The sequence below is a fragment of the Vicugna pacos genome, chromosome 35 (genome assembly GCF_048564905.1).
Source record: "Vicugna pacos chromosome 35, VicPac4, whole genome shotgun sequence".
Taxonomy (NCBI): domain Eukaryota; kingdom Metazoa; phylum Chordata; class Mammalia; order Artiodactyla; family Camelidae; genus Vicugna; species Vicugna pacos.
This window is the reverse complement of record NC_133021.1, coordinates 24,687,097-24,698,298: the sequence shown is the minus strand read 5'-3', so window position 1 is coordinate 24,698,298 and position 11,202 is coordinate 24,687,097. Positions and strand designations below refer to the sequence as shown.

The 11,202-nt window shown below is 51.1% G+C and overlaps 1 protein-coding gene across 1 annotated transcript; it reads left to right on the top strand.

The window, feature by feature from the left end:
- Window positions 1-7,170: 7,170 nt before the first annotated feature.
- Window positions 7,171-9,109, top strand: PTF1A (pancreas associated transcription factor 1a). Its single transcript, XM_072955304.1, has 2 exons — window positions 7,171-8,154; window positions 8,556-9,109. The coding sequence occupies exons 1-2, from the start codon at window positions 7,377-7,379 to the stop codon at window positions 8,756-8,758; spliced, it is 981 nt and encodes a 326-aa protein (XP_072811405.1). The 5' UTR covers window positions 7,171-7,376; the 3' UTR covers window positions 8,759-9,109.
- Window positions 9,110-11,202: the final 2,093 nt, after the last annotated feature.

Sequence of the window (11,202 nt, the reverse complement as noted above, 5' to 3'; positions counted from 1 at the left end):
ACTTAAGTGATAAGGAAATTATCCAGTGGTGAAGTCCTACCTATGATGAACCATCCTCCCACCGTGAAAGCCCGTCAGTAAAGATATGGGGAAATTATGATGAGATTCGGTCAAGCGAAAAATGCAACATATCAAACTAGAAATATATGGAAGGAAACAGACCAAAATGTTAGTAGACTTCACGTGGAGGCCGTGGGACTGTGGACAGTGCAGACAACGTGGTGGTTTTAAGAGTAATGTTAAATTTCCCTTGTATTGTCACATCCCCCTAAATTTTATTTGACGTTGATTTCATGCAGGAAAGAACACTTCCCCCAGTGCCATCCCATTTCAACTGCGCCCTATACGGGACTTAGGCAATAGAAGAAGGGCTCACTCAGGACCTGGTCGACATGCAGGCACCCTGTGCCTGGCAGCCCCTGCCAGCCCTCACGGGCCCCATCTGTTGGAGGGTGCTTGTTGACTTCTGAAGATAGCACAAGATAATAATAACCAGGTTCTCTGGAGGGCTTTTGCAGGGCTTATATGAAGATAACATAAACTCTGAAAGTTTCCTTAAAAAAAAATTCACTATTATTTTTAATATTCATAATTCAAAATTTAAAAATTTTCTGCATATATGTTCCTGCATTTCAAAAATCAAAATATCCAAGAGGGTATAAATGAAAATTCCTTTCCATTAGCCACTCAGTTTCCTTTCTTAATGCTGCAAACACCATCAGTTTCTTATGTATCCATCTGGAGATATCTGACAGCTGCATAAACCAAAACACGCACATATATTCGCTGTTCTCTCTCTTTTTTTTTTTTTCAGTGCAAGTGGGAACATACTAGCCACTCTTGCTTCTTTCACTTTAGTGATGTATCTGGGAGATCATTTCACATCACAACATCAAAAGCATTCTTCTTTTTTTAATGGTGGCTGAATATTACAGCTACACCATAATTCACTGAAGGATGGATGTGAAGCCAGAAAAAACACGTAGCTTTGAAAAGAAACAAACAGGGAAAAAAGCTCCAAGTTCCAATTCCTATTAATTTGTTTTTTCACTGCTCACTATACCAAGGCACAGAAGTCTGGTGATAATGACCCGCAGCGTTTACATTACTCAAGACCAAACACCTTCTGGAATAACAAGACCGAAGGACAAAGCTCAGAAGCTTTGCGATTCAGCAAATAAACCTTGACACGACAGAAAATACTTATTTGGATAATTATATCAGCATTTTGGTGTTTCTCCCGCCAAAGATTAATGTTTAACCATGGGAAATGTGAGAAGGACGGAGATGGGTGTCTGGCATCAGGATTGTCCGCATGATTCGTGGCAGCCACGTGCCTCCAGCCCTCATTCCCAGAAGGGATGTGGGGGACATGGCCCAGCTGTTTTTTTTAGGCCAAGTAGCCTCAGAGTGAAGTGTCTGATGGGAAACGCTAGAAAATGATGCCAAAGTCCCCACCTCTTTGTGCTGTGGGGGTGGGAGAAATAATAGTCCACATTTCTTCTCACAGCTCTCTGGCCCCAGCTGGGTCACTCCAGGGCAGTGACTTAGCCTTTTGGAATCTTATGACTTGGAAATAGTAAAAATACCTGCCCAGTTGATCTCAGAGTGCTGTGTTAGCCAACAAGGGAATCTATGTGAAAAAGCATATAAAAGCAGCCACATTCTGAAATCAACATGGTTTCAGAAAAGTTAGATTAAGTCAGCTACATTCTCACAGAGGAGGGGCAAGAGGATGCTAAGTAAAGCATAGAGATGTGGAGCCAGACAACCTGGTGTGGAATTCTGCCCTCTTCTCTGACAGGCCATACAGCCCTGGGCTCAAGACCAAGTCTCTTCTATTCCCTGGCTGAAGTAAGGAGGATACCCTTCAGAAAATATGAGGGCAAATGATAAACATAAGTGAGAGTCCCCTCAAATGATCATCTCCATCTTTTCTAGTGTTTGTATTATTCCTCTACCTATCTTAGAATGAATGTAAGATCTGCAAACTGAATAGACATTTTTCTGAAGAGGAAATGCAGATGGCCAGCAGGCACATGAGAGGATGCTCATCATTGTTAATCATCAGGGAAATGCAGACCAAACCCACCACGAGATACCACCTCACACCTGTCAGAATGGCCACCATCAAAAGGAACACAAATAACAGATGTCGGTGAGGATGCAGAGAAAAGGGAACCCTTCTACACTGTTGGTGGGAATGTAAATTAGTGCAGCCACTGTGGAAAACAGTATGGAGGTTTCTCAAAAAAATAAAATTAGAACTACCATATGAGCCAGAAATTCCACTCCTGGGTGTATCTCTGAAAAAAAACGAAAACACTAATTCAAAAAGATACATGCACTCCAAGGTTCATATCAGCATTATTTACAATTGCCGAGATATGTAAGTAACCTAAGTGTCCATCAACAGATGACTGGATAAAGAAGATGTGAGGTGTATGTATATATATTATATATATATATATATATGTAATATACACACACACATACACATACATACAATGGAATACTATTCAGCCATAAAAAGAATGAGATGTTGCCATTTGCAGCAAAATGGAGGGCATTATGCTAAGTGAAAACAGTCAGACAGAGAAAGACACATACTGTATGATATCACTTTTATGTGGAATCTTAAAAATAGGAACAGACTAGTGAATACAACAAAAAAGAAGCAGACTCACAGATGTAGAGAACAAACTAGTGGTTCCCAGTGGGGAGAGGGAGGAGGAGGAGGAGTAACATAGGGGTAGGGCTTTATTATGGGATTATATGAAATCACGTGTATGAAACTTTTGAAAATTGTAAGCACAGCAGAATTTAATGAATCTGTCACTGAATAAAAAGAAGAAGTTAAAAGATCTTCAAACCAAATCAAGGAGCTCAGACTAATGACAAGGACAGCAGGAGTGAAATGAAGAAAACTAGAGGGAGGTCATCATGGCATCAGAAGAAATGATAAGTTAATAAAGAGTGAAGTAAAGAGAGGACCAGGAGAATGACATGTGGGTGGGGCTAGTGCAAGGAAGGCCTTTGAAGCTGTGTCAAGTTCAGCGTCTAGATGAACCAGTCATTTCTAGGAGAGAATAAAATGTCACTTGGGTCAGAGTGCAGCTTCTGAGTGGAAAAATCACCCATAACCTGTACAGTGAGACTTTGGGGGCCAGAGAAAGTCCCGTGACCCCATATTTAATGTCACATCCTTTGTCTTATGCTAGGAATTGCACTAGTCAGTGATTCCTTCCTTAGCACATCGGGAGGTCCTGTGGCATCCGAAGTGCAGCCAGGACACTGGAGAGGATGGGAATGTGGGTTTGGTAACCCAAGTCCATGCAGATCAGGGCCTGAACTGACTGCACTGCACATCGATATAAATATACCTTTTATGAGGGGTCAGAAATAGGGCAATGGAATCAGTCCCGGACTGGGGTGGATTGGGATGGACAGAAAGGCTGTGTGGCCCTAGGGAAGTCACCCAACCTCTCTGGGCCTCAGAGGCCTTTCAGCATTAACTCCGCGGTTCTATTTTTCAAACCCTTCCCTAAGAGGGGAGGAACAGAACAGGGGAGGGAGGGGTGGAAGAGGAAGGGGAAACAGACCCAGGTGAGGACAGTTCAGCCACCTGACACCTCTGTGTTCATGAGTGGGGATGGGGAGAGTGTGGGTCATGAAGAATTAACACAAACCCATGTTCAAGTTGAGAGTCAGACCACGAGTCCCACCTGCAAGTACCTGCTTGCTAATCTGTGGGGGCAAAACAGCTGCACCCTGCTTCTGTGGGGCTGAGGCTCCAGCAGGAAGGACGTGTGCTGAGGGGTGTGGAGCACTGTGGAGCCACGTGAAGGGGAAGCGGAAGGGCGAGGAACCCTTCGTGGTCTTGGCCCAAAACATCCTGGGAAGGAGCCAGGGACCCGGGCTCCCACCCTCCAGTTTCCTAAAAGCCAGGGAAAGACTCTAGAGATGTTAGCTGGGACACAAATGAGCAAGTGTTCAGGTCCAGAAGAACCCTGGGAGGGAGAGAACTGAGAGAGACAGAGCGAGAGAAAGAGAACAGACAGACAGATGGACACACCAAGGCTGCGGGCGGGGCAGGGGTGTTCATGGCTCTTGCCAGATGTTCTCCTGGAACAGAGAAACTTGGAGGTGGCATGAGGCTTCCGAGCAGCCCCAAAGGCAGTGTGGCAGAAGTTTGCCAGGCACAGGATGACAGGTGGCACTGAGATCCTAGGAAAGACTTGAAAAAAATCACAAGGCCTCACCAGGATTTGGTCCTAAAAAGAACCAAGCGCCTCCCCACTGCCTACCCTTGGGGGTGGACATTACTTTATACTGAGGCAGGGATAAGGTTAGGGGACATCTATCCTGAAAACAGAGGGTGGAGTGGAGAAGCCAGAGCTCTGGGACCAGCACTGTCCCTCTGCCGGGAAGTACCTGGGATCTTTTGATCTGGGTCCTGTCCACACGTCCCCATTGCCCAGAGGCTCCAGGGAGCATGGAGGGAGGGGCTGGAATGAGAGTCGGGGCCTGGAGCCCGGCAAGACAGGACTCTGTCCCAGCCATCTCCTCATCCAACCTGTTGCTTCGAGAGGCAAGGGCAGCCGTCCACGCTGTTTTGACCTCCAGTGACCCAGAGAAAATTTCCTTTATTAGCGATGAAGCCTTTCTTCTTTTCAGTAGAGAAAAGAACGATCATGTCTTACTTAAGGAGAGGGGGTGTGTGTGTGTGTGTTTAAGCATGCATGCCCACACCACTACCCCAGTATCAGCATCCACAGGCCTGGCCCTCACTTCCCAGTAGGACCAGTCTACAGACAACTAGCAATTCTCTAAGGAAAAAAGTGGTGATGCTGGGGAGGGAGAGGGCAAGGAGGGTTCTGTCTGGAGCAAGTGAGTATCTTTTTTAACCCTCCAACTTTTAACCCTCCAAGCTGCCCAGAACATCCACACTAGCTCTGCTTGGCCTCACAGGGCAGTAAGGTTTCCCACCAGCCCTGGACTTTCCAATAGCTCAAAGTCTTGAGCTTGAGTGCCCAAGGTCAAGTTCTGTAGTCTTCCACAAACTCACCAAGCATACAGAAGATGATTTTCTGTAGACCCTGACTGTTAAAATCACATTGGGTAAAAAGGTATGGGTAAACACACTTACTGATTCGCATGTCTCCAAGCCCCCGCCCCACCTCAACACATCCATGACACAAACACTTCATCAGGAGCCATCTAGATCTATCAGAGAAGGCCTCTCGCCTCTTGAAGAGAGCCTGCGGAGGCTAGAATCCAGTCTTTCCTCCACTGAATGGTCATCCATATTTTGGGTAAGGCTTCGAAGCTGGTCATTTGCTACTCCTGCAAGTCCTCAGATTGATCCAAAGCCATGTCCTCACTGATTTTAGTCAAACTAGGGGAGGGGAGGGGAAGAGAGGAGGACTTTTTAAACATGAAGAGAACTCGGTGCCCCCCATCAGCTGGCTCGATCCGTGGTCTTGACATTCTCACCCCAAACAGCTTTCCCCTCTTTGAAATGAGAAAGAGAAATCTAAATGCAGGAAATTGCAGCCCAAGCTGGGACATAGGGAAATTGTCCACATTTGCATCACCTCATTAGGAAAGGGCAGGAGCTAAGAAGCTAACACAGGAAAGAATTTGTTGAAAAACAGCCTTTGGTTAACATTCTCTGGCAGTCTTGACAGTTCATGGTAAGGTAATCTCTGGTCTTCTAATCTTACCTCTTTTGCCCTTAATTTTTTAGTCTTAGAATTCAGTTAAATACAAGGTAATGTCTAAAACCAAAAAGCGTGTTTAAATCGCTGTGCTAAGAGGCACGGACTTAGGTTTTGAGAGGAGTCTAAACACCCAATGGAAACCTCTGGTGCGGCATGTCTGAAAAAGGAAGCGACTGACCTAGGAAGGTGGTGACTCAGTCTTGTTAGAGAACACGTGCCGTCCCCCGCGTTTCTCAACTCTCCCGGGATACAAGCTGGCACTTGGCTTTTAGCAGAACTGCCCCAACCTTGAAAGTGTTTCTCTGTTACTCTTAAACTGAGGAATTAGTGTTGCATCGCAGTCTGTGATGAAGGGTGTCAAGGGGCAGAGCCCATAACGTTTGGTGTTTGGTTTATTTAATTTTTTAAAGATGGAGAAGAGGAAAAAAAAATCATTCAAGGATGGTCTTGGTGGCCAGTCAGAAAGGTGAGAGACTCAGGCTTTGAAAACGGATCACACTCTGCCCTTGAACTTCCACGCCCTCCCTCTGGACTGCTCCGGAGCGGACAGTTCAATTGATTTCTTTTGTATCAGGTTTTATTGCTCCAGACTCCTAGGGTCTCCATTTGCTCTCAGAAAAAAAACGTACCCCACTCAGCTGCTCTCTGAGGCATCCTACCCTCTTCCCCACCGCCACAGCGTCCCCATTTCTCTCCTGGGGCGGGGAAAGGGAGCGGAGGCGAGGCCGGCCGCACAGCACCGGGCACCCGAGTCAGGATCCCAAGCAGCGCGCCGCGTCCCTAGACCCCGAGCCGCTCCTGGACCGCCTTGGGAACTGGACCGCGTTGCTTTTCAGCCCTGGCGGCACACACTGTGCAACGTCACAAGAGTCCTGGCAAGGTACGGCCATGAGACAGACGCCCGGAACCGAACCCAGGCCGGAGGCCCGCGCGCGCTCGGGGGACGAAACGCGCCGTCTGCAATGCCAGGCTGTGTGCAGTTTCTGCGCCGACCCCCGAGGAGCCGCAAGCTCCCCCCGGCCACCAGCTCTTGCCATGTGGGACGCGGACGTGCACCCCTAGGACCTTTTGGGTCCCCTACCCCAGCCCCAAGGAAGAAGAGCCCCTCTCTGCGCAGCGCGCGCAGGCGGGCGGGCTGGCGGCGGGCGCCTGGGGCCGCAGGTGCCCCTGGAGCCGCAGGTGCCCCTGGAGCCGCGCGCCGGGCAGGTACTCGCCGGAGAGCTGGCTCGGAGGGGCGGGAGCAGCCCCGGGCCGAGCGAGCCCCGCCTCCTCCTCGCCCCGGGAGCTCCCACCGGGCCGAAAGCCTCCGGTCCCCGCGCCACCCGGCCCCCTCCCCGCCGGCACCCCGCACTCGGTGATTGGCTGGCGCGGCGGGTCCCTGGCACGCGCCTGTGGATGTAGTTATAAGAATCCTCGCGTGCCGGCCCTCAGCTTCAGCACGTTGGCGCAGCCCTGCCCAGCGCAGCGCGGGCGCCGGCCAGAGCGCAGCGGCCGCGGGCACTCCAGGGAGGCGGGGGGCGGGAAGCGGGCGGGCGGGCGGTCCTCGTTGCCTCCCGCGCCAGGCCGGGAGGAAAGGGGCTGCCAGAGGAACCCGAACTGCAGCAGCCAACTTCTAGAGAACACCCCGACCCCGGGCCCGCGGCGGTGCAGGGCATGGACGCGGTGCTGCTGGAGCACTTCCCCGGGGGCCTGGATGCCTTCCCGTCTCCTTACTTTGACGAGGAGGACTTCTTCACTGACCAGTCCTCTCGGGACCCTCTGGAGGACGGTGATGAGCTGCTGGCGGACGAGCAGGCAGAGGTGCAGTTTCTCAGCCACCAGCTGCACGAGTACTGCTACCGCGACGGGGCGTGCCTGCTGCTGCAGCCCGCGCCCTCGGGGGCCCCGCACGCGCTCGCCCAGCCGCCCTCGGGGGGCCCCGGCGAGCGGGAGGACGGCGGCGGCGGCTACTGCTGCGGGGCCGCGGCGCACCCTGGCGGCTTCCCCTACTCGCCCGGCTCGCCGCCCTCGTGCCTCGTCTACCCGTGCGCAGGGACATCCGTGCTGTCCCCCGAGGCGCGGCTGCGAGGCCTGAGCGGGGCGGCGGCGGCTGCACGGCGGCGGCGAAGGGTGCGCTCTGAGGCGGAGCTGCAGCAGCTGCGGCAGGCGGCCAACGTGCGCGAGCGACGGCGCATGCAGTCCATCAACGACGCCTTCGAGGGGCTGCGCTCGCACATCCCCACGCTGCCCTACGAGAAGCGCCTCTCCAAGGTGGACACGCTGCGCCTGGCCATCGGCTACATCAACTTCCTCAGCGAGCTGGTGCAGGCCGACCTGCCCCTGCGTGGCGGCGGCGCGGGCAGCGGCGGGGGGCCAGGCGGCGGAGGGCGCCTGGGTGGGGACAGCCTGGGCAGCCAGGCCCAGAAGGTCATCATCTGCCACCGGGGCACCCGTAAGTGCGTCCGCCTCCTAGCCTGGGAAGACGGGGACGGGCATGCGAAGGTCTCGGTGGGGCTGGGTGAACAGATCAACCAGCAGACTGACGGACAGACGGATGGTCCATGGGCACCGGGCATCTTGAGCGCAAGCTGGCGTTTCTCAGGTTTTTTTCTGCCACTTTGACCGCGGCTGGGAGGGTGCGCAAATCTGTGTCCCCGACAGATTTGCAGCATCTGGGATTCCTTGAAGGGAGCCCTAGGGGCTTGGGGCGGGGGTGGAGGAAGAGGGTCCTTCTAATGTAACCTAAGACGCCTGTCTGTCCAGGCGCCCAAAAGGGGATCCTCAAGGACCGGAGGGCACCGCTGGGAATAGAGTTGGACATTCACAGTCTGTTTTCTCTTTTCACTCCCTCAGGGTCCCCCTCCCCTAGCGACCCGGATTATGGCCTCCCTCCCCTTGCAGGACACTCTCTCTCTTGGACTGATGAAAAACAACTCAAAGAACAAAATATTATCCGAACAGCTAAAGTGTGGACCCCAGAGGACCCCAGAAAACTCAACAGCAAATCTTCCTTCAACAACATAGAAAACGAACCGCCCTTTGAGTTTGTATCCTGAGAAGTACCAGACCCACCTGAGGATCTGATTATGTCTCTGTGCACATTGTACATGTAAATATCTATAATGTAAATGTAACTTAAGAATCGCATTTTTCTAATGGCAATCAACTGTATGTTATTTATCTATTTATTATCCCGTCGAGTTAATGAAATCGTTGATCTTTTAAAATATATAATTTATATAATTTATCCTGATTTTCTAAAAATATGCAATAGCCTATGATTCCCCTCAGCACCTTTGGCAGATCTCTGCATTGTTGGAAGAAATCTGGCCAGAAAACTTCATGCTAATTTATTACCAGATACGGTTTCTTTCTAAGCAATGTTAATAAATGCTATTTACACCTTTTTCTAAAAGTTGTTTGTTTAATACATGGTGGAGTGTATATCTTTAAAATAAAGAAGAGTTAACTTACTTTGTTAATAACTGAACCAGAGACTCAAAGAGCCACTTTTAAGATTTAGCTGAAAGGGAGTGGGTTACAGTTAGGCCTCAGTTCTCTTGGAGCACTCTTTATCTGCATTGCCAGCCCTAACGAGTAATTTTCGCCTGTAATTTTAGCCTACCGTCCAGACACCCTATGAGGCAAATAGGTCATGGAGTATTTATTGTTCCCATTTTTCAGATGGGAAAGCTAAGGCCGGGAAACGATGTTTGACCAGTATTGTACCTAATCACAGTGTATAACGTGAACGCTCTGTGTCTTTGGTGGCAGCAGGGGCCTAGTTTCTGGGCTATCCAAGGTACAGAGACTTTCTCCTTCCACGGGGAGAAAGGGTTTTGTCGGGCTGCCCTGTGACCCATCCTTTCTGCTTTTACAGCATCAGGAACATGGAACTCGGACGCACTCGTCACAAAGGGGAGAAGGCCACCGTGCTAAGGCCAGAGAGCCCTCGGATGACTCCCAACAAAACCCAGGGTCTTTTAGGTAAGGCGAGAGGGAGCACGCCCTCTCTGCCACTTCTGCAACTGGGTTCTTTCTGAAATTGACTTGGTTTTGTCTCTAGCAGAATCTAGTCCTTTTAGGCAAGCAGCCTGGGAAGTAGGCGCGCCTCGCGCGGAGGGCACAGGGCCGCCCCCTAGCGAAGGGGAGAGGCGCAAAGGCGCTGCCGGGAGCACCCAGGAAGCTGGGGCTGGGGCTAGTCTCCTCTACCACTACCAGGGGCCTTTCTGGCCCTCGGGGCGCCCTCAGCTGCCAGAGAGAGCCCGCGCGCAAGGCGCTGAGTGCAGGGCCCCGCGCGCGCTCGGATCCGCAGCCCCAGCGCTCCACAGGCCCCAGGGAGGCGAGGTGCATGCAGCTCCCCTGTCAGCCGAAGTATGATGGCGCATCTCCCTGGGTACCCACGGCCCTGCCGCAGGGCAATATGTCGGCAGCATGCTAATTGCTTTAACCTAGTTTCAGACCCACCGAGGGGTTGCCCGCGCACCGCGGGTGCCATGGACGTCATCCAAGAGCAATTAAAGCGAGGCCGCGAGCCCGACCCGCAGCGCGGCCTGGCCAGACGCACGGAGATTCTGGGTTGGGAAGCTCCCTGGAGGCCCTTGGCCATGGACCCTCTCACCCCTTTCAGCCTCTGCAGCCTCTCCCATCCCTCCCCCTAAAAAATGGAGATTTCACACTGGAGGCAGAATTTGGGAACGAGAGAAAAATAATTCGATTTTGTCCTGTATTATGGCCTCATTAAACACGAAAGTTGCTTTTGCACAAGTGCTTCCATCAGGCATGTAATCTCATTACACTCATTAGAAAGTCAAATGGTAGGCAGACTTCAACTTAATTATAAGTTATGTAAGTATTATACCGATTTATTCGGCTGTGTAGACCTGCGTTTCAATGGGATTGGGGAATGTGGCACTCTGCCGTTAAAACACTACAATCATTGTGATGTGGCACCTTTTATTTTGCGTGCCACTTTTTTTTGTGATTCAATGCTTCAACGACATCCTTTAGTGTGGTGCAGATGAAGCGGAAGAGCCGGGCTGAGCATGTAAAACACCAGGGTCTCTATCTTGTCACTCTTCTGTCCTGACTTGGCAAGTCCCTTTAAACACAACCTTCAAAGAGACTGACAGCTTCTTTTTATTTACTCATAATCCATTCATTCTAGTGTAGCAATTCTTTTAAAAAATGCAGCACTAAAAGCAGAACAAACGTATCATTTCAGAGTCTCCTTTGGCACTGGAGAGGCTGGAGCTGCGCTCTGCTCCGTGCAGGAGTGGCAATCCTTGTGGCTGCGCCAGGCTGGAGAGCCTCTGGCCTGGGGCATCTCTGGGCAGTTAATACAGCCTGGCACTGGAAGGATCAGTTTGAGTGACAGGCATTCAGCAGTCCTTCTGAGTCAACACTTTCCTTCTGACTTAAAAATGTTTAAGAAAATTATTGAGTAAGCCAAACTTCTGGATGGGTGTGGATACCCTTTGCTCAGCCCTGCTCTTCTGAA

What these genes read in the sequence shown, in the direction of transcription:
- PTF1A (XM_072955304.1), top strand. Translation starts at nt 7,377, where the DNA reads ATGGACGCGGTGCTGCTGGAGCACTTCCCCGGGGGCCTGGATGCCTTC. An exon ending in CATCTGCCACCGGGGCACCC is followed by an intron (nt 8,155 to 8,555) that starts GTAAGTGCGTCC and finishes TCACTCCCTCAG; the next exon opens with GGTCCCCCTCCCCTAGCGAC.